This window comes from Varroa jacobsoni, unplaced genomic scaffold (genome assembly GCF_002532875.2).
Source record: "Varroa jacobsoni isolate VJ856 unplaced genomic scaffold, vjacob_1.0 scaffold_1096, whole genome shotgun sequence".
NCBI classification, from domain to species: Eukaryota; Metazoa; Arthropoda; class Arachnida; order Mesostigmata; family Varroidae; genus Varroa; species Varroa jacobsoni.
In genome coordinates, this window is record NW_019213998.1 from 65456 (window position 1) to 88952 (window position 23497).

General features: G+C 39.9%; 2 protein-coding genes and 1 long non-coding RNA gene across 4 annotated transcripts; 1 reads left to right on the top strand and 2 right to left on the bottom strand.

The window, feature by feature from the left end:
- Window positions 1–5783: 5783 nt before the first annotated feature.
- On the bottom strand, window positions 5784–19077 carry LOC111266550 (uncharacterized). Its single transcript, XM_022844120.2, has 12 exons — window positions 18444–19077; window positions 17778–18172; window positions 17260–17499; window positions 16813–17027; window positions 16460–16658; window positions 15969–16052; window positions 15501–15683; window positions 14702–15009; window positions 14110–14221; window positions 13534–13708; window positions 8059–8315; window positions 5784–7184 (listed from the first exon to the last, which is right to left on the bottom strand). The coding sequence occupies exons 1-12, from the start codon at window positions 18977–18979 to the stop codon at window positions 7084–7086; spliced, it is 2805 nt and encodes a 934-aa protein (XP_022699855.1). The 5' UTR covers window positions 18980–19077; the 3' UTR covers window positions 5784–7083.
- Window positions 8853–12456, bottom strand: LOC111266551 (ATP-dependent RNA helicase DHX33). The gene has a single exon (XM_022844121.2). It carries the CDS (start codon window positions 11422–11424, stop codon window positions 9352–9354), a length of 2073 nt encoding a protein of 690 aa, XP_022699856.1. The 5' UTR covers window positions 11425–12456; the 3' UTR covers window positions 8853–9351.
- On the top strand, window positions 19004–21403 carry LOC111266555 (uncharacterized). 2 transcript variants are annotated; one of them, XR_002684156.1, is made up of 3 exons: window positions 19004–19095; window positions 19237–19371; window positions 20606–21403. It is a non-coding gene; the product is annotated as an uncharacterized LOC111266555 (long non-coding RNA). The 2 variants fall into 2 exon arrangements; XR_015313503.1 differs by lacking the exon at window positions 19004–19095 and having other exon boundaries at window positions 19127–19371.
- Window positions 21404–23497: the final 2094 nt, after the last annotated feature.

The window sequence follows — 23497 nt, forward strand, 5'->3', positions numbered from 1 at the left end:
TATCAATTCATAGAAGCATATGGTTGCCTGAACACACAAAAGATGCGGACGAGACAAATGATCTAGCAGTGTAGAACCGAAATAATCCATAAAGAATTAAAACATCCACTAGAGTATGGGGTAGGATCTACTAGGCAAAGAGCGGGCGGCGCGCTTCTCGAAAACAAAATCAGTACTAGTATTGATTGACTGGAGCTTGTCCAAACGAACTGTTCTGCACCGCTCTCTAAAAAATGACTTGAGAAAAGCGTTAACTTTTTAATTTATACACACTTTACGTTATACTGTTAAAAAATAAGACATACGATCATGCAGGGTAGCAACGTATGAAGTGTAACATAACTTCTAACGCATGACGGTATGGTATAGGTAATAGACGTAATGCTTACGACTTAAGACTTGGTGCTAATACGACTGCAAACAAAACGATCTATATATCCCAAATATGATGCTTGATATCACGCTTTTTTGAACAGTGACAATAATTTTCGTCGGGCTTGTATTAGAAAAGTAATCGAGACTGTTTTTTTCGCAGTTGAGAGGGGCCCGTCTAGCTACAACTATCATCAAATCCGAATAACTGTTAGGTCACACGAAATTTAAAGCTGTTTTGGAAACTTCTACGACGACACATTTGAATTAGATATTCTGAAACATGCGTAGTTGGCGGCCTGCTTTGTTGTATCTGTCAACCATGATTTCCTCAAATCAACAATGGCCGAAGAAAGCTTTGTTTGCCGCAATAGAGCGGAAGGTAGCTGGTGATGGCTGGCTTATACTATTTGCTATATAGAACACTTTCCGACCGCGTTTTTCTAGAGTAGTGTTTTGAAAGAGCTGGTAAAGAAGCTGAAAGTCGAGCAACCCAGTCCTGGAACAATGCTAGGGATGCGTCAAAACTGGGGCAGTTCGTGAAGAGGCAGTTCGAAAACAAAAAAAAGATATATCATGCGAAAGCTCAACAGTTTTACATTGAACAAAACCATAAAGTTGTAAGCATAGAATAAAGTAAAAAATCAGCAAACCACAAATGGTCTAGTTTGAAACGCTTTCATCTGGTGCAGAATAAACATATTTATGTCGTAAACTTTATGATAATAAACCAACAAACAGTATTTATGGCGCATGCCTGTATGATACTGTCTAAATGTTTCAAGTTTTGCATACGGCACCACCGTCATAAGTTCCATCAGTTGCCTGGCTGCCAGCACGAAACAAAATGTGTCAGCCTTCGAGCGTATACCGCCTCATGTTCCTAAGATTAATAAACGAAGCTATCACGGAGACCCCTTGGTATCGTCTAGCAAACCCGAATATATAACTGCACGCACTGCAATTGTTTTAATTATTGCGAAGAAGGTTTTTCTATTTGACGGATGTGTTCGCAAATACAAAAAAAAAAACCGTTTTCAAGGGTGTAATAAATACATGCTTGAATTTGGCGACTTGAGTTTTCATCTTTAAGGGGTTACAAAGTGGAGTATTGTTCTACGAAGTTTTTACGGATACCCATTATAGGTATCACCTTACTTTTTGTAAGTTTCTTTCGCAGAGTTAAATTTCGTGGAACCTGTTCATGTGTCCTGTAACCATGCATTCATTCAGCTGTAAGCCATCTTGTACTTTTGCCCACGGCAAAACGCCACAGCCCTTTCGTTACTACATGCGACCGTGGTCAGGTGTACAAAGGCTACCTGCCATAATAACGCCAACTGACACCTGCCCTATTTCATAAAATGTCTACGTCACGGTAGTTGCTACATTTCAAAAGTGTCAAGGGTATTTTTGAATTACAAGCATAAAGAGCTTTAGCGATGATGCGGATTTAAGTTGCGTTGGGGCTTGCACCTGCCGGTACCGGCAATCATTTTGGGCAAATAAGCTTAGCTGAGGCGTGACATTTAGTATATGAAGCAAATGTAGCAATGTTCCTACGTAGAGCATCGCTCACTATTGAATTCAATTATGTTATCAGATTATAATGAATTAAACATTTTTTACGTGTGTTCGTAATTTATTAATGGCTTATTTACATTGACAAACTTGAAATATTTATCTGAGTTGGCGATATCGAAACATAGTTATTGAGTGGGTTATATTTCAAGTTATCTATTTTGAGCAACATATTTGTGTGTATGGGAACGTCTTTGACTTCGTTGTTACATTATTAGAAAGTTGAACGAACGAGAATGCATGGCTTCCGTATGGACTATGAGAACTAAGCGTTCTTATTTTCGTATATATGTGTATATACACGTGAGTTACTAGAGTAAACAGAACTTAAGCTGTGACAGCACAAGGCCAAACCCTAATCACTTTTTACCCCAAGAACCTTCACGTGGCTGGTAAATTGGTCGATCGAGTACTCATCGCAGCCTCACATTTAAAACACAATAATTATAACTTTCATCGTTAACATCGGTAGCCCGGGAAAATCCGGGCGCACCAGTGGCAAAAATAATTAATGATGTGTTTTGTTTTAATAGTGTCTTTCTGTTTATTTCATTCTTTATTATGGTTGTATTTATCTTGTGGTAGCATTTTTGTGCTATTTAGTTGCAATCAAGTATTTCATTTTTTAGCGTCGTCTTTTTTGCTTCGTTCCATCCATGCTAATTTGGTCGATTCCTTTCACTCGTCCGCTCCCCTGAATCCGATAAACATTATTATACACGACTGTATATGATGTACATAATGTAACAGTTCTCCTTTTTCTGTGTAATTTAGATTAGACTCTCATTTATCAGAGTGACGTGGCACCGACCCGGTCACTGGAAATTGCCAGCGAAAAAGTCGGGTCGGGCTGAACAATAAAGCCGGCACCGAAACAACAGATTAGATCCGACCTGTGGGTCTTTGGGTAAACTCCAATAAATGGGGCCCTTCCCACAATAGGTATTATTATAAATTGAAAGGAAAAACTGATTACCAATAGAACAGAATTTTATCAGATTAATAGTGCCCGTTGTAGTTATGTGGGGTAAGTACAGCGCTTTAACGGTCTGCACAGTGAAGTACATCTTGACAAAAATGCGCCAGCGCTGATAGCCGCCCGTTCCAACACAGAACGAACCGTGTGCTTGCGCCCTAAATTACTATGTCCTACACTACCTTATCATGTCTTCCTAAGTTTAGTAGGCAGATGCGTTATTCTACCATTGCGTAGAAAAGCGTCCAAGTTTGTCAAACCGAAGAAGGATCGATACGGAATACAGAAAATTCCTGAACGTATTTACGCAACACGTTGCGCATAATATATTGAAATTAAAAAGGTTTTTTAACTTTCATATTGTTATTTGTATTTGTACGGAAATATTTCCGACTCTTTATCCATATTATTATTATTATTGTTATTACACCGAAGACAACAAAAATTGATGTGGTTCAGTTAAAGACAATTGAACTTAATGACTACCGTCATATAACATCTAATATGGAAATTTATTTATACAATATTATCAAGCGTTAAATTTGTACACGTAATACACACAACGTTAGCAATTAATCTTCGCTCTATTTAACAGTTCGCTCACCGCTAAAACACCCGTTATCATCTAGGGACAAGCAATGTACTAAAAGCCTAATAAATAACCAAGCAGGAATGTTGAAGTTTCCGCGATTTGATTTGCATCTGACGTACGAATTCTGCGTCTATGATTTATTCGCTCTGTCATTGCCTTCCTCATCTGTTCCGTTGTCCGTTCCCATAACGGATTGATCTATCTGACTGTTATCGTGGTAGCGTGGCGCCCTACATAAGATCATTTTTCTATATGAGTGTCGGCGAAGTTCATTGGTACCTCACAACAAGATTATTGGCAATATCTTTTCTGCAAAGATTTTATAGAGGCACACGACCACAGCTCTTGGTTTAATTGGCTTAAGCAGCGTTTCCTTGTGGCAGTTTCATTGGGATAGAGGTTTGATAGATTCAACACACAGATAGGGGCCTGGAAGTGGACGGTCAGATACGGCAAAATCTAGAGCCACTAAGCTTTTTATTATTGCCAATATTTTACATTCTGAACCTTAACACAAAAAGTTCCTAAATGAAACGTCCCTAGCTGTTACCACCCGTCACCATCTATTGTCAAGGTGTTACTCAATAATGAAATTCGGCAATATTTGTCTTGCACGAATAAAATCAAATATTTATATGTGTATCTTGCTACTTGAGGAGGATTTTATTAACTACGATAACACATCCAGATTTTCTAAAAGATATCTCGAATACAATGAACAATGAAAAGGCGTTTTTGAGATTGATGTATTATTATTATTATTATCATTGTTATATTTAATGATTAATTATCGATTTGATTTCCAGATAAATGAACATATCATAGAGATTTCGACAACACTTGCATACCAATCGTATTTCCCGCCAAGCTGGTTAATCAAATTATTTCATAGACCATTTCAAAGATTTCATGAAATTCAAAGATTCTCTAAACCTTTAAAAATTGCATGATGCATTTGACAGCTTTAAACCTAAACGCGCCAACTATACAAAGTTATATATGTATATGGCGTATTAGGTTCCGGAATAAGATGCGATTAATTGCAAAATTGATTACACCGAATGGAAATTTGTCAGGTGAGAGGAACATATGATTCGCGTAAGAATAAAACTGGCATCAGTGTTAGATTAAGGAAAAAAAATACCGCGCTTCTTTTGCTGCATAGAAAACACCACGTTTTCCATTCCCGTCATAATATTATTATGTTATGCATCTTCCGTCATGTTGACGATGTGATGTGAAATGATGTAAATCGTCTCACCAGAAGGTGCCGAGTTTCATTTAATTTTCTAAGTTTTCTAAGAGTTGTTGACTTGTGTCAAGGGAAGACTAAGAAAGTGATTGCTCAGTAAATGAAAACGGTGAAAATCCATTGGTGTAAACTTTAAAGAATATTCAAATCCCAAGAAAACCTACTCAAAATCATGGGGGTAGTTCTGGCGATACTCACCGCGTGCAGCCTCATGTTGTCATGGAGAAGGATGATCTGGCTTTGTTGGTCGGAGGTTTTCTTCTGAATAGACTGATTGACTTGATGCAACTACGACAAATAGAAGGGGCAATCAACTGTGTAATTCTTAAAAGGCAATTTCCAATGAGTTCAGCCCTCATAGTTTCGCTGAACTCAAAGCAGAACTGTTTTTAGATGAAGATCTGGTGATCCTTAAGCCTTAACTCAGGGATCTTAAAACTGCTCACATTCATTTTCAGTTCAGGTTGGTGTACAAACACCATTTTTCCTCACCGGTGACGATTTTATGCACAAATCGATATTGTGGCATGCCGTTCGATACCCAAAGAGATGTTACAATGCAACGCTGAATTTTAATCGCATGGTTAACTCAGAAAATTCGTGAGGCTTCCATGTTTCAAATTTCTGTGTAAAGTCAAGGGACCTGAAGTGCTAACTTCAGTCATATGGCTGCAGCCACACAACACGACAAGGTCTTGTCTTTGCTGGCCGTCTTTCTTTAAAAGTGCCTTCAGACGGCTTTCCACAACCTCAGATGATCGGCTGCAGCAAGGACATCCTCCAGGTTTCGAATCCTATGCTTAACGTCGATACAATACAGAGGACAGCGTTTGGACCTCGATAAAACGCCTAATGCAGAAGGTGTCAAAAATGGAAGGTCCATCTTTAAAGAGTTCCTTTAAAAACTGAAAACTGCACTTAAAACACAATACCATTACAGCGCACTGATGGAGCAGAAAGAGCATTTCAAACGGTATATCAGAAATAAATAAAAAATTAGAAAAAGCGGCTTTTTTTTAAAAAAAAAGCACCGTTTCAATTTAATAATATGTCAACCCTCAACCGAGTACAGCCTTTACTACTAGATACTTAGTAACCATAATCGACTATATCTTACACTTCTGTACAGAAAGAAGTTGGCTCTCTAGATTGTACGTTTTAGGACACACGTTTATTCTGGACTCCCTCACATTACTTCAGAATAATTATTGATGTAACCAACACTCAGATCACAGCTTTCATTGGTTAACTCCATATGACCCGCTATTGTACTATTTAATTTACTGACGGAGTTCCAATGCTATCTGAACTGGGGACATTTATATAGTACTACGATTATATTACATGGGTCTGTGTGTACACCTTTAAGCAAATACATAGCTATGACTGGTTACGGGGACTCTGTTCATTGAGGCATAGGCCCGAATCGCCGTGAGGATGTTTGACCTTATTTCAATTTTTTTTTATATTTTTGTGCGTCGTGGCCACTTCCCCCGGTAAACATTGTTTGTGGCAGAGTTAATCCTGACCATCCTGACCTTTTTCTGTCCATGATATATTTCTTTAGATATAATTTTACTTCAATCCGCTTTTCACAACAGAGACCTTAGCTTGAAGCCACATGATCCTTCTTTTCAAATGGGTGAATCCTCCCTCTCTCTGTCGTCTTCATGGCTACTTATGTAAGTCTAGAGTTTTTCTATTATATATCATATATACAGCTACTACAATGTGGCATCTGTTCTAACTCACGCATAAATTCTGCTTTGGTCATTTGTACAACGAATGGCCCAGTCTACATGGCAGTGTCGGCATCCTACATCTTCCCTTCGAGCTTCGTCTCTTCACATTACTTCTTTGCAGTGATTTGTTGACTAACCATTCGACTAAATACTTTTTTTTTATAGTGCTAGACTAACTACAGTGTTCAAATGGCTCCCCTTGACTGCTAGTTATCTATTATCGAAAATACCATTACACTGACCTGATGTGAGCAGCACCAGACTGTACAAGGCACAGTAACTAAAACTTGATTTGGCAAACATCAGATGAAAACCGATCATTTGTAATTACATATTCGCAGTTAAATGTCATAATTGAATGTTTTCGACATGATAGTTCAATCATAATTCGTACGTGCGTATTTGCAGCGACGACATGACACGCAGCTCAAAAGTTTTACAGTTTATACTGGAAAATTATAAGCTTAAAAAAAATTATAAGCTGTAAGCTTATTTCAATCTCCTCAAATAATCGTTTGTTCAATGCTAGTCGCAATCGACACTACAGCATACAATGAGATCTTCTAGTTCAGCAAAAGCAAAGGTTCATTGGTTTCAGTTTGTGTTTTGCCCAACGTCGACGGTCTACGACTGCTGTCGCTTGTTGGGAATCTTCTAAACCAGGAGGGTCTGTAAATAAACATAGAAGAAAGGAGATAAAAAAGGTATTCACGTGATAGAATCTTTAGTGAATCATTCGTCATTCCTCATCAGGAAAATACATAGAGTTTATTAAAAAGTATTCAAAAAATTAAATATGCAGAAGCAACGATTGTTAAAATGCTACGTCAATGGTGCAGAAAAACCATATCATTATTGAGGCATTTATGACACGTTTCGCCTATGTAGTCTTTAATTTCGTCTAATATTTCAAGGTGTAGTTGCGGTTGAAGCTTCATGCCATTACAGTTTACACATTAGTATAGATTTTCATTTTAACCTTAAATACAAAACGGCTTTATTCTTAGGCGTTCAACACATGATGCCCTAATTGCTTGCACGGCGCAATACTATTTCTAGAAATAACTTGACCGCAAAATCGGCTATTCATTGAAATGTACAACAATTAAGACCGATTTTTAGTATACTTGATACATTAATAAATGGAATAATACTTAGCCGCGTTGGCAAACAAAGATTATACATAAGTGAGTTCGGTCAAAGTTGAATCGTAACAAAGAACTGCAAATTACTTCAGTTAATAATTTTAGTGCTGAGCTCAATGCTTAACTCAATAAAATGTCTAGCAATACATCAGTGTAAAATATAGACATATAATTTTGAATATTTTTTTTTGCAACACACAGCTGTTATTTGTCTTGTCTCCCATGTTGGCCTCGAGCGTAAGCCTATTATTTCTGACTTCAGCTACAAACGCAAGTCTAGTTTTTTAATCTGTGAACCTACTTTTGCTCTCCATCCATGATAAAAACAGGACATAGTATGCAACACTGTAAATGAAACATGATAGCGAGCACCCAAGGACAGACGACAGTATACGTACCATATGCGATGGGCTGTGCGCTTTTAGTCGGCGCAATGCGATTAGACCTTGAAGAGTGTGACAGCCTGAGTCCCACATTAAGTCCTTCGTGAGCTCCTTCCACAAGTCGAGGCTCTTCCATCAAGAACGCAGCGATGGCAGCGAAGTTATTGAAGACTGGAATGCAGGCTTTTTTCGCCCGACGGCTAAGGCAGGATTCCGTAATAAGGTGTTTTGTCTTTGAAATGTCCGCGTGTAGCTGCGATGCGCCTACATAACTACTTGGCATAAAATGGTAGATTAAAAAAAACACGAAACAGATATTGTTAGTAATTTTCGGCGAGCAAGTATTGATGTACTATGCGTTAGATTTGGGTATAGTAGAAAATGATGTGTCATGGTAGTATAATCCATTTCGGCTATCACAATATCAGATAAGTAGCGCTGAGGAGTGAATAAAGACGGAAGGCGATAGCAGGACATTAGAAAGCAGGTGACACGGCAAACTGCCAATATCCATTACTACGATGAACAAGTGTAAACTGTATGGGTTGATATTGACAACCGAACGGAATAAAAGCCAATCTACATAGGGTGACTTGTATTGATTCATATAGTAATGGTATTCTAAACAATGAAACCGATATGAATGAATTCATATTATATTTAGTGGTAGTACACTATCTTGCGCATGTTATGACTAAGCATATGTACTATACTGTTCGCTGGAACAGTACCGGGACGAATCAACCACACTTTACTACTGATATTATTATTGATTCTCTAGTTATTAACAAAAAGAAACACGCACAGACTTGTTAAATTGAAAAATACAAATTTATTATTGTTATTTTGCTAGTTCCTCTATAATCATATAAGTATTTACAGATATACTGAAGTGAATACATCCAAAATAATTGCAGTATCTTTGATACATGACAAAAAAAAGATAATGGCGGGCAAGCCCAGTAAAAAATGCAGATATTGTAGCAGTGTTTTGAAATCATACGTATCTCCCCATGGAACATACATTATATTACACAGATGGATGATAAGTTTAAACTTTTAGCCCTTTTCTTACGTCGACGTTATTAGAAACTGCAGCGAATCGGTTGTAGAGCGCTTCGCTAGGGGGCCATTTCGCCCTTTCCCGTAAACGCCATCATCTGTTCTCATCATATTGCAGTTCTTGCGATCTGTGGGCAGTTTACACGTTATAGAGACTTGTTTCGCCACTCCGACAAATCTCTATGTATTCATCTCATATATGTGGAGGGTATCACATAGATTTTTGATTGTTACAATAGACAAGGTTCATTGATCTACGCTTGACGGAATGACAAATCGCCGGGCGTACTCATTGGGCGCTAGCTCGTTATACCATGTTGGATCAATCGGGGTCACATTTCGTATGTAGCACTTCGTCGTCTTAACAAGCTCAGTAAAGATGACAACTTCGGGATTTTGGCGAAACATACAAGACGATGGATGTATTACGACGTCCCGTTTCGATTCGAGTGCCCGATATTGATTTGCCTTGACGCGGTATGCCACGTTGCGGAACAGACCTGTAACGAGCGCTTTTCGGATGTTGTCATTCGTCGACTTTGACAGTGATAAACTCATTTGACCACAGACGTTGCGCAACTGTTCGCGAATACTCTTTACGTTATTCAACGTCTTCCGGTTGACAGCGTTTGCGTCGCACCACTCCTTATTGCCGCCGACTTGATTGAACTTGGTGTACATGTTCAGATACATAATTAGGTCACCCTCGTTTGTGCCAAACTGCCGTATCGCCGTGCCGTGACCGCCACTACCTCCTGCACCATCATCCTCTCCAGCAGCGGCGCCGGCACCGCCAATGCTCGCGATAGGCGAACCGTCAGCGCTGAGCACCGCAACTATCGTCACCATGGGTTCAACACAAGTTAGCATTTTCGCCCCGAAAATGCACCGACTGTACGTCGGCTCCAAAGGAAAGCGGCGCATCATTGAACCCAATGAGTTAAGGGCGACCTGACCGGATTCTTCCTCAATTTCCGTAGCCCCCAGAAGTTTTAACGTGTGTAGCGCCTGTTTGATAGCTTCATCTGCTGGACTTTCTAGCCAATCAAAGGTACGTATATCGATTCGAAGGGCAAGGATACTCATAATGACAGTGGAGAGAGCGCATCGTCGAATTTCAGCGATGGGAAACGGCCTGAGTGCTGTAAATTCGCCAGTGGTTAGCAGACGATAACATTCGCCATCGCTAACTCGACCTGCTCGACCCGAGCGTTGCCAAGCCTGTGCCTGTGAAATCTTCTCCACGCGGAGCAATTCCATACCTGTGGCGGGATTGTATTGTCGGCATTTCGCTCGGCATGTATCAACTACAAACTTGACCCCCGGGATGGTGATCGATGTTTCGGCAATATTCGTTGCAAATATAATTTTGCGCACGCCCGGTGGCGATGGTGTCAGACAACGTTCCTGAATGGCTTGAGGTAACGCTGAATACAGTGGCATCGCTTTGATGTCTTGACTAAGTTCCTGAGCTACCTCATTTGCACTTCGTACCATCGACTCTATTTCTTCTTGGCCTGTACAGAAAACCAGAATATCACCTGCCTCCTTTTCTTGAACAATTTTGAGTACGGTCATTAGCGCCGCATGTACATAATCATCCTGAACACTTGTTGTGTAATTGATTCCAACTTGATGTTGTCGGCCCTGAAGAGAGATGACGCAGTCAAAGCCTATCTCAAAAAATTTCAAGTATACCTCTGGATTGACGGTGGCCGACATAATAACTATCTTAAGAGGCCGACCCATTCCCTGCCGTTTCTTTTGGAGGTCGCGCAGTAAAGAGCATAGGACATCATTGTTAATAGTGCGTTCGTGGGCTTCGTCTAAAATTACAACCGAGTACTTTGTTAGCTGTGGATCATCCACAATTTCCCTCAGTAGCATACCGTCGGTGACGTATTTGATTCGTGTCGCCGGCGACGACATATCGTCGAATCGTACGGAATAGCCGACCCGGGTACCCAGCTGACACCTCATCATTCTGGCCACATACCGTGCCACGCTGGTAGCCGCTACTCTGCGCGGTTGGGTTATGCAGATCCCTGCGCCGTCTTGATGTTTGCTGCAAAAACCACTCTCGTAAAGGAACTTCGGAATCTCTGTTGTCTTGCCTGATGCCGTCTGCGAGACGATAATAGACGTCGGCCTGGATCTGATGTGCCGTACTATATCCCATTTGCGTTGGATGACGGGCAGAGCTGTCGGCCTCTGATCACTGAGAGCATAATGGGAAGAGTGCCCATTACTCAGTGAGTTCGCAGTCTCAGCAACTGCCATTGCAGCTGTTCCATTGTCCGGTTGCTCTGGAGGTCGCATCCTGGCGCCTGTTGTACAACTCGAATTCACCTAGTTGTAATGTGACAAAGACAAAAGACAGAGCTGTACACTTGTACAGCTGCCCATCCAGACGAAGCTAGCTAGTATGTACGTCAAAGGCACACATAACTCCAGTACTGTCAGCTCAAGTCCAGCGCGAAATTTCCATCACACGACAATCGCTACGATGTCTCTCATTTGAAATAACGCACAACTATTTCCCACTGTGACAATGTGCGCTACTACGACTGCTATGCCAGACTCAAGCAACCAATAGAGAACGACTATCAGAAGCCAAATATTCACCAGCGTTAGAAACAACGTTTTCGAACGCACATATGATGTATGCGGCAAAATTGTTTTGAATGGATGGATGCATTCTTGTCGTCATTTGATCTTTCGTGCAGCCAATGTGTGGACTCACAAGCCGGGCGGCTCTACACGACGCGGGAAATGTCGATTAAACTTTACGCGTTAACTGAGCCTGTCTCCGTTTCAGGCGAGTTGACCTTGTAATAGACGATTTCTACATATCTATTGTAAAAGCAGCGTAAAAATGTAACCTTCAAGCTAGCTAACATTTTGGAGCCATTGAATTGACACTGGACGTCTGTGTTATTTACATACTAAACATACATAAGTCAATCAAGTACTTTCTCAAGATATAAGTGGCACATACGCAGAATCGGAGACCTATACGACGGCAAGTAGGATCGCTAGTGCGACGCGCATTGTAAGCAACATGAAAAAAAGGTAAAATATCATAAATAATATCAAAGGTATATTCAATAAAACATAATTGAACCAGTGAAACAAGGCTGACATTGTGCGGCTATAGTACGACCTAGTTTGCTCACTCGCTGAATCATTTTTCTCATAATTTTAACATATGTCTTTGGCTTTAGCTCGATCACATCAATGTAGCATTTTGGCAATTGATATCATTTTGTGGAGATTGATATACAATGAAAAAACGAAAACAAGGTTTGTCTCAGCTATTACAATAAAATGTTCTTCTACATTCATTAGTACTTAAAAGTTGTAATTTTTTAGTCAAATGGCTGAAATATAATTATATTTAGTTCTATCCAAGGAAATTGGCAGGTAGAAAAAGTTATAAATCATTTTATGTTAAAAAAGGTTTTGTATTTACGAATACTACATATAGACCAAGCGTATAATAATAATTATTATTCTCATAAAATGCGACTAACAATTTAACATCAGCCACGAGGACGGCTAAACGCATGTTAAAAACAAGGAAAGCGTTTATGAATAGTTATCAAAAAAATAACGCCACAAAAAAGTGGATATGTGCTCCATTGAGAACCCGTCGTCATCAGCGGAGCCAAACCGATGCGGTTTTCAGCGACTGACGATAGTTAAAGCTGGATTATAATGACATTTTTACCTAGTGCTAGTGACGCTAATAGATGGAAGTCATACTTTGACGTGACGTTTTCTTATAGCGTTCTTGTCATTGATTCGAAATACAGTGAAATGGAAAAATATTTTGCCGTGAAATTATTATTGTTACTACTATTATTAAATATCCTGAATGAGCTTAAAGGTGGGAAGCTGATTTCAATTTTAGCTCACCTTCAACGCCTTGAAACATGAACCCAAGTTTACGCGACTGCAAAAACGCAGGTTTGTTGAGAGACCAACGATCATAGGTTACCACAAAAAACTCTGATAAGAGTTCGACCGAAGCATTGTTTCGCAAATCGCGCCTATTTTTTACTTGGCGTGCAGACGCTGTGCATTGTTTTTGTCAAGCTTGACAATAAACAGAACGTACCGATATATGTAACTCTATAACATTACCACCTAGAAATATAAGGTCAATATGTGACTTCTAGGCTCGATTAACGTGCCTCGCCTGGTCAAATGTGGCTGAGTGAGTTGCATAATAGCTAGAAGCTTGTTTTCCAGCGACGCCTTTTTATAAACGTACAGTGTAGACTTGTCGTCCAGAGCTAAAATTTATTAGTTTATTTTCCCATATGCTCAGAAGATTACGTCTCGTTTTCGTTGTACAGGAAGCTGATTGATTTCGTCACCATCTTTGAGTGTTTTATACCGGCTTTTGCCAAATTCGAAACCAACCTGAACATGAGCATCTTGTTCTGAATAGCGTTCTTCCAGGCATCTACAAGACTCGTCGAGCAGAATTTCATGACCTCTTCTTGTACCAGTTCGCTGTAGTTTTCAACTGCCTTCATTGTTGGTACGACAAGGTACTGAAGTAATGGAGTCATATAGTCGATCTCGTGACCCGCCTCTGTCGATAGCATCACCGTATTCGGCAATAATTCAAATTGTTAGATTCGTTTGGCTGCGTTCACAATAGCACCTGCTGTGTAACTGCACTTAATTTGATTAGTAGGAAAGAGTTATTTAACTGCTCGCATTGAGGAACTTGAATAGCTGTTTTCGATCGAGGGCATTTACACGAACATTATTTGGTAGATAGCAATAAACTTATATTCGATGTTATGCAATACAGAAACCATTCTGGTTCTGCCTGTGTTGCAGAAATTAAATATCGTTTCGGCGGTTGGTAAGGTGAAGTTGAATCATAAAATAACCCAATATCAAGCTCGGTGTCAGATAAGGAAATGATGATGCAACTAAGACTCATATATTTTCTAAATAATCTATTACCAGACTCAATTTACCAACCTATTTTTTTGCGACGAAAATACTTGTTAGGCGGAAGATTTGTGGCAAAGTATTCGGCGCACATCATTTTGCAGTTGGCCTCGTACTGCCGGAGCTGAATCTGTTCCAAGCTCTGAAAGAGAAACATAAATGCATGCACGTTCCAAAAAAAAGCCCTCAAATCTCTTCATAAGCCCTCACATAGCATAAGACGACAAGTGCGAAATCAAGACACTCGATTAGCTTCTACCAATAAACGTTGTGGACTCATATTCTTAGAATTATGCAGCCGAAATATAGTAGAGTATTCGTTCTCTGTGCTAGGCGGCCTCCTCTGGTCTCCTGAAACTAACTGACTTCAACCATTGGAAACGCCTATGAAAGTTTAGAAGGAGTACCAAATTAAAGTAAACTAAAGATTGTTAAGACTACAGCTAAATCCAAAAATATACGTGCTGCAATATTAACCACAGTGTCAATGGTACAAGGCCACATGTGATTCGGAATGTTAGGCCGTTACTCGAAACGGTTGAAATTTAGCAAAAAAGCTGTTTTAGTACTATAGAACGATGGCAATCGACACCGGATGGCCTGAATTAAGACACTTAATTACCATAAAAAAGGTGACCGTTTGCTGATATCTCCTGTCAACATCCTTGACAAAAACCCAATTTGCGAAATGCGACGGCGGCAATCTCCTGGAGAGGAAACTTTCCTTGCGGAGAGCTGTATTTAGCGTAACTGCCGTGGATGCTGCAGACGCCTGACTCATGTTGCAGCGCACAAGCAGATACCGCATTCGGGCAAGATCTGAACAGCCCATTACCAGGTATTGGTATGGATCCCATGAAGATGAAAACATCTGCCGATCCTCCAACCACTGGATGGCCAGTTGCAGCGTGTCCGTGACAGATTGCCGTACTTGACGTTCGAATGACAGAGATACATAAATAATATCGGCATGGAATTGAGAGTGCTTTTACTTTGGTGAGAGGTATAAAGCAAGTAAGGAGAAGAAACAAAAACGATCAGTATTGTTCCGCATTGTATCGTGCATTGATTTTCGTGGAAATACCTATGAAGGTTATTTGTCTCGGCTTTGTCCTATTGAAAATCGTCTTTTTAATTTTATTTTAGTCAGGGTTTGGGAAAAAATTAGATCGTAGGCAGTTTACCTTAATCACGCATGTTAAACCCACTGTAATAATATCAAGCCATTCAAGTAGATGTATGGTCTCTATTATACGGATAAATCATTTGATTTTGAATTTCTATATAATAAAATTAAAACATATTCGCCTAATGCATCAGTCAAGTAACACTGGAACAGAGGAATAAAAAAGCGTTTTGCGTATATGAAAATTAGAGAAAACAATGCATAAGTTTGATACAGGAGAGGTGAACATACGCACCAATAACCTGGTGCACGACGTTATGTGAACGGGCGTTGTCCTGTGGACAAGAGACCAGGTAACCGAGAAGGGGTTCAAGTGCCCTAAATAGATGCCTTCCCGCATCTGTTCCGACTCGACCTCCTGCAATCGGCACGAACTTGCTGCGACGAAGCGCATAGGAAATTGTTGCCAGGCTCATGTCTACATAAGATATTAGAAAAAAAAAAAATGAATACTCAGATTTAGTTCTAGAGTTGTTATTGCGGTTTTCGTATATTACAAAGTGAGACACTATTATATTGTTACTCAAGACTATTTCGAAAATGACGTCAACAATGTTGATCGATGGAAAATTTGGACTATTTTAGATATAATGAGGATAAAATATGATAGCTATGTTTTCTACATTACGTAATAATTTTCAGTAAAGTGAAATTTATTTTAGACGGTATTTTTGTATTACTTCAGCAGAAGAAATAGTAAAACCTTTTCTCCAGCAACTTGTCGCCACCAAGAAGTAAATCTCCTGGTAAATTTTCATAATGGCATTGAGTGCGTCCTCATCGAGATCTGAAAAATTATGAATTTGGTTATTCTCTCCTAAATTACCCGTATTTATGCCTGATCAACCTCAAGAACAGTGACTGCATAAAGATCAACATGGTTTACCTGAGTTGTTTCCCTTTTTGCTTTCTGTATATTGAATACTCTGCAACAATAAAACCAAGATCTTGTCAAGACTTTGCTTTATAACATACAAGATGTATGCATAGGACTGTCAAAAAAAAACAACGCAAATACGCGTCACAATCGAACTCAGATAAGCAATTCTTAGAACCTGACAGGGTCGATAGTCGATATGTGGGCCTATTATAATCACGACTAATAAGAGGCAACTTGTTAACTTCTCAACCTTTTGTAACTAGAGGACTATCTGTAGCACTGCTAATTCGAAAATTAATAATGCAGGTACGTACCCGGCGCATGTATATCCTTAGCGTAATCTACAAGCGATAGAACTACCGTCTTAACGTGTACATCCACGCCAAGCAGGCTAAATAGGGGATTAGTCCCACTAGCTATGTTTGCCGGACTCGCAATAGGAACCACAACACTTTCGAGTGCACGAACCGCAAACGACGACCAATACGCTTCCCAAAAGACTGTAGCTATCGTCTACAACGTAGTAGAAGAAACGTGTCAATAAAACTGAATTTGCCTAAACATATTTGGCTTAACCGAGATAGCATAATATTGGTATATTTATGTACATATAGCGTTTTGATGTTATCAAAAGTTATAAAAATCGTCTATTTATATTTCTTCTCACCTGCATTATACTAGTATACATAGCATGCTCTGCTGTCGGTTTAAACCAGCGTTGTCTTTTACCAGTACCCTGTCCGTGGCGGGCGTGGGTTCCTGGTTCGGCTTCATGTACCGACATTGCCGTTGCTACAAAGTTGCTCCGAATTAGAAGGCTTTGGGCACTGCCAACTGCTGAGTCGACAGCCGCGCACAAAGATGGAGTGCCATTTTTGTTTTCTTCGATCAGAAAAACAGCGAATAAGTTGATTACAGTAAACAGCACAGGGAGATCGTAGTCAGGCATTGTTTCTCAGGATGAATCTAATCAACGAACGGTGTCCGGATCGAATTTTGCGTTTTGTACAGACAATACAAACTCTTTATGTCGAGGGTACGGATATTTAAACGGAGCTAATTCGTAACAAATTTTTATGGGTCTTTTTTTTCGAACAGTTTATACAATGCTCACTTTTTCCGGTTGCTGGCACATTGGTGATGCTCCCATTATTGTTAGCAGGGCCAACGTCAGCGCTGTAGATTTTTAATGTGCCATTGTTCGTGCCGTTCGAATAATCCGAAAAATAGTCGGACGTTTCTCCGGCTAAGGCTTCCCGGTCTTTTCGTAATGGTTCGGACCGGTCCGCGCTTCCAGTGTCACCAGGAATCCACTCAAATTCAAGGTTCTCCCGAAGAGACACTTTGTTGCCACCTCCGTGCAATATCGTGTAACAGGATAGATGCGCAAAGTGCTCAAACATTTAGTATGAACATTACTAAACGAAATAGATCTTAGGGAAATTATATCCAGCAGATGTAAACTTGATCACAAAGGGATATATTGTAACAGAAATGTGTGCAATTTTTTTTTATTTAATCTCACCCGTTAGTAGAAATATAGAAAGAAAAACAACACAGTGTAAAAAAAAAAAACAAAGATTAACGCTTCTTCTTTCTTGATTCGAAAAACGGTTTTGAACAGGCACTTACTGTCGTCTTTTCCCGCTACGGCTTCAACCCGTGTACGAGCCGTACGACAGACACCCGCCATTGCGCGCACCGCCGCAAGTCTTCCCTGCTCACGACCAAGACGCTCCATCACATCAGCAACTTTTAATGGCTTTACCGAGTGGGTTTGTACCCCGCTGAACTCGAGGATCTTGTTGAAGATTTGGCACTGCGCGAACATTGCTTGAAGGAGATCTTGATCAATGTCCGAAGGGTCAAGGCGCGCGAGCAAGCGGAGCTTTGAATGGAGCGCGGCGGAGACAAATGTGAATGCCACCTCAGAGCTTTGATTCAGTTGGCGATGCGTTGACAGGAGCAGCGGATCGACAGACGATGGGATCATTGTGTGAAATGACTCCACCATCTGACGGATGTAGCTATAATAACGCCACAAAGACAATGACTTAATATCATCATCTAATAAGTTAATTAGCGTACCTCTATTAACGCAGTTAATCAATGTATGTATACAGGGATCCATAGGTTGATGCGTTGCCCAAGTATACATTTGTATACATTTATAGAAATTACCGAAAATATTTTAAGGTAACGTGCATACATGTGTACATGTGTATCCATACCACGTGAACAGTAACGTTTCTGATTGTGTTTATTTTCAACGTAAAAAAATCACCATCAGTTACTCACCGTCGAAGCCAATGCGAAGCAATCGACACTTCGTTGAGAAGTTCCAGAATTCTAGGTAACCTTGCGCTTTCCTCTAAAAGTGTCTTTTCTTGACGTCTGCTCTTTTTTGAGTCTTCTTCGTTTTGATCTTCACTATGCTCTCCATCAGCCATGACAAGCCGGCGAACCTCATCAACCGACACAGACTTTGGTCCGCTATCCATAAGACGCTTCATTTCAGCGTGTTGCTCGACGACTAGTCGACGAATGTGATCGAGTAATTTTGTGGAGATTTCCAATCTGGTCAAGGCCTCCCGTTTAATAATTAGCACGCACCGATCGTGCATTAGTGCACGCAGTGAGTACTGGAGACGATTAAGTAATTGCAATTTTTTCTCGTTTAACTGCATCAATCGACGTGATAGAAAAAAAATAAGGTATGTTTGTGATTTGCATAACAAAGTACACCGATCATCGGACGAAAGGAGCAGTATAGAAACATGAATAGAAAATGTTGGAATAAATAAATCAGAAGATGAACTGCCCGCAAGCGTCATTCAAGAGCCGTTTGGAGACCGGTGCAGACGGCAACAGATAGATCCTAAAGGCACCTTCGGTTAGCCAAGACGTTTTTGAAATCACGAGAAGTGGACCGCAATTATAATCTTATCTGGTATGCGTTTTCATACTTACTGGTGAGGATAATTATTAGAACGTTGTGCATAAATATAATTTAGAAGCTGTATTTCGATCATAGACATTCAGATACTCACGTTACTAATATACTCCTGTGGAATTGGTGTTGATCTAGCAGATGACCCGGATAGGTTGTCTGATTGGCTTGCTTGGTTATTGTCTTGAAACCTTCGTTGAAGGAGGATATTCAGCGTTTCCATCATTTCGGCACTGCGCAGCATCGTGCGCTTTTCGTTTTCTACAACAACAAAAGGTAAGGCTGGCTACGCTGTTCAAAAGGAAATGTGCCAAAAGATGCCTATTATTACCGTTGCCTATGATAACTGAATGGAAATCCTATTGGCTTTCTTATATAAAGTGCGAGAATATATGGAGAGAGTGAAAAGCTTTCCTAATTCATTGATCGAAACGAAACTTGCCTAACATTAACCAATACCTCATTATATACGTACGTAGATTTCATAGATTGTTGCGTATGAGGCTCATTGAGTGATGTTGGTGTCAAAAACACGCAGAGTAATTTCACTTATAAGGACAACTCACACATTTGGAACTAATTTTACTTTAATACTATGTAACCTTAGTGACAAAAAGGATGGGCTTGAAATCTCTACTTTTACCATCTGTCCGCTTCCCTCACCTGGCCCTAATACTTGTTCATCTACTCCACCTAATGTATTATTATGTATTTCATGGTAAACCTAACCTAATTCAAAGAAAATCGAAGAACAGATCGGTAACGATGGTGCATTTCTACCAGGAAACTGAAACTTATCGCTTTTCTAGGAAAATACTTTCCGTCACGTATTTACACATTGTACTACGCAAATAGGTACAAAAGAATAACAAAGAAACGATTCAAAATTTATACAGCATCCTAATATTCGTTCAAGGAATAAGTTGCTTGTCGTCAGCTGGTTCAATTGGTTGCACTTTTCACCTTTAGCCATGGGAGTCCGTTCTGACTTCACTTTCGCTTCAGACTCTTTATTCTTATGGTCGTCTCTCCACTCCACATGACGCTGACCGGTACCGCCCCCTGTTTTCTTCTCTTTTTCCTTTTTTACAATACATTTTTTAACAGAGTTATCGCTGACCTGAGTAACCGACGCACGTCGGCGCTGATTCGTTTCCAGCTTTATTGCCAAGGACGTACATATTTTCATGCGTCCAACCATTGAATCTTCTTAATTTAGCGTCTTCCTCCAAAGGATACCTTTCAAAAACATATCAGAGCCGCGAAAAAACGACGATTTTCTCCGCAAGCGAGTAACGGTCAATTACAGTTTCAAATAGATACAGTAGGTTCCTTTCAGCGCGACCTGCATTCTCCACTGAACCACACGTCAACGTAAGCGTGTTCAATAAAGGAAATGAAAAAGCCAAAGATTCGCGTAATTTCAAATTGTTCACTCTCGCTGTTGTTGCACTAGCATATCTTTGCGTGCATTGTGTTTTTTGAATTCTTCTGGGCATAAACTTTACAGAGCGAAAATTCACCTAGACCTTGAGTTTCCCAACTGCCTACAGAACCAAACAAGAAACACAGGTGCATTACGAGGTCCCGTCGTCGTCGATTCGGCAGCTTTCGAACGTCACCAACGATATGGGGATCGATATGACCTTGAACGGCGGCTCATACGCCGCTCAGTTTCTCACCAAATCACGTTGAACTCTTGTCCTATCCAGTGCAAACTTTACAATAAAACTGCAGAAGAATGCACAGTCTGGCATGTCTAGATAATCACTTTACTATGGTAATAAATTTCGTTAATGGTCTAAAAGTAAAAATTCGGCTGGCAGAATATAAGATACTGTGTTAATTTGAAGGAAAGTCGTTGTTCCTTGATTCGTAAGCAGCGGCAAGTTACGATGTCGGGGGAAAGATGAGTGTACGTTAAGCTGACGGTGCACTCCTGAGAACAAACTTCAACTTTGGCTTACGGATTTGCAAGGTAACGAAGAATCTATGAGACTTAGGGGCCAGTACCTGCCATGACAGGTGCGCGCAACAATTCAAGATTAGCTAAATGGCGGGTGAAGGGAATTCCATCCTCGCCTCTTGAGAACGTGCTTTGAAAATATGCGAGGACATGCACCTCAAACAAGACGCAAAGCAGACGGTCTTACGATTTGTTATATGGCAACTTTTATAACCAATGAAGACCGCATTCATGATGATTACCTAGCTTTGCTAAACATTGAAAAGTGATTTTAAAAACAGGCATTCAGAGAGATCAAGAAAGTAAATACAATAATCAAGTGGTATAACTATGGCGTGTCAACGTATGAGTAATTATTTGTCCTACAATTTATCTATCACCATCGATGAATAATAAAGTCGTCGATCAAATAATAGCTAGACTATACAACTGACGAAGATATATAAACCTTTTCAACAATTGCAGTGGAGTCCTACAAATATATATATAGTGCTACGATTTTATCTGAATTTTCCACTCCAATAATATACACTAGATCAATTATTAAAAATAAATAGATATCGTTAGTATCAATGATCTAAGAGTATTATTCTTCTGATATGTCCTTTAAACCTTCATAGACTACTGAGTTAGACAAACTAAAACAACTGAATTACCTGAAAAGTGCAAGAACAATCTCTGGAAGAAGTAACAAAATGAATAGACATTTTCATTCACCGCCGCACTGCTATCCAAGGGTAAATTTCTTGTCTTTGGGCTGAGCATGAAACCTTCCACCACGGTGTCACATAGTTACGGGCACGTAGTGTTTCGTCCCTTCACCTCCTCCGTTATTGTTGCTCAAATCTCCAAATTCAGCAGTACATCGCAGATTTCTATCGGGCTATTGCTAGCGCTCGAGCTGGTGTGGTCCACAAACAAATACCTTGCTTCGATCGTATCACATAAAGGCAGTCGATAACAAAATAGCTAATTAACTAGGCATTAGCCAGACCCCGAAAGCTTCTATCTTTTTCAAGGTGTCGGCAAATTCCGTATCATCCTTACGTCATGCAGGATGCGACCGAATCCGGCAGGCGTATGACAGTTAATCGCTCAGCTGCAATGCGATTTTCAAATTATAATAGCAAGAAAAGCAATAAAGCACCTCAATGAAGGGCTTCGTGATATCTCGACTGATGTTTCGTTTCCGGTTTCAACGAAAGAGTTGAGAACTTGATTCAATACGACAATGAAAACAAACGGTACAGTAGGAAATTGTATGGGAGAAAAGGTAGTTATAAGACTTATCTTCATCGAATTTGGGTCGAGAGACAAACGCAAAGACACTCCAAAGGGTCGTCGCCCATTTTAAATTGAATATTTTGAGATAGCAAAGTAGCTGTTGAGGCACAAGTTACGATGAGAACAATAATTGAATAAGAGGTAGCAGGTCAAGTGGCTCCAAAATGAAGTTATTGTTAGTCAGCGTTGTTGTTGAAAACAGATGTTGTGTTGTACACATTTATCCTGCTAACAGTTGTTTACAAATACAATCTCGTTCTTACAGTGTCCTTTGTCTCGTCCGTTTGCAACGATGAGTACAATGCACGAGCCTCTTTCTCGAAAGTACGTTGCAATAGCTACAGAATATTTTAGAAAAATCTTAGAGAGATTTCCGAGGCGACAAATTTTTCTAGTGTAAAAGATATCTGAATTATTTATGCATAATATTTTTTTCCAATGAACTTTTAGATGCCTTCGAAAACAACAATAGCCGCTAGCAAGGACACCAACTACCGGTTGACCGTTTTGTACATAAATCTCTCGAGAAACGACGATGATCGCTGTAAAATGTATAATTTCTTTCTATTTTATATTTGGTAAGGTACGGTTGAGCATGATCGAAGTTCGTCAATGCAGGTTTCATACGGTACGCACAAAGTTAAAATTTTAGTTAAATTCCCCCCCCCCCCCCCGAAGCTGCAAAAGTGCATAATGGAAATCAGACTAAGATATTGCTTGTATGAATGAGGGTAAATCTATATTTAACTAAAAAGTCTCTACAAAAGGGGCAATCATATGTGACATTCAAATTCATTCGTGACGTTTAATCCCTTATATAAATATTCTTCATTTCATAGTACCTTTATGAAGAGGCTACAGGCATTTATTGAATCCTCCAAACTGGATTTCAGGATACCGACATCATAAAAATTGAGGGGAAGATGTTAGTCATGTGAAGCAGAAAGATGCACGCTAAGACGCAATCTGTCTATCTACCGATGAGCTTTGTGTGTGCCCCCAAACTTTTCCAAAACAAATCGGTTAAGGGACGAGTCGGCTGCTAAGGCTGCCAAAATTGCATGCAGATCTTTTAGTATATTTCTGAGGAAGTTGGGCGATACACTTACTTATCAATTTCTATATAATCATAACTTATATCCTTTCGGCTTC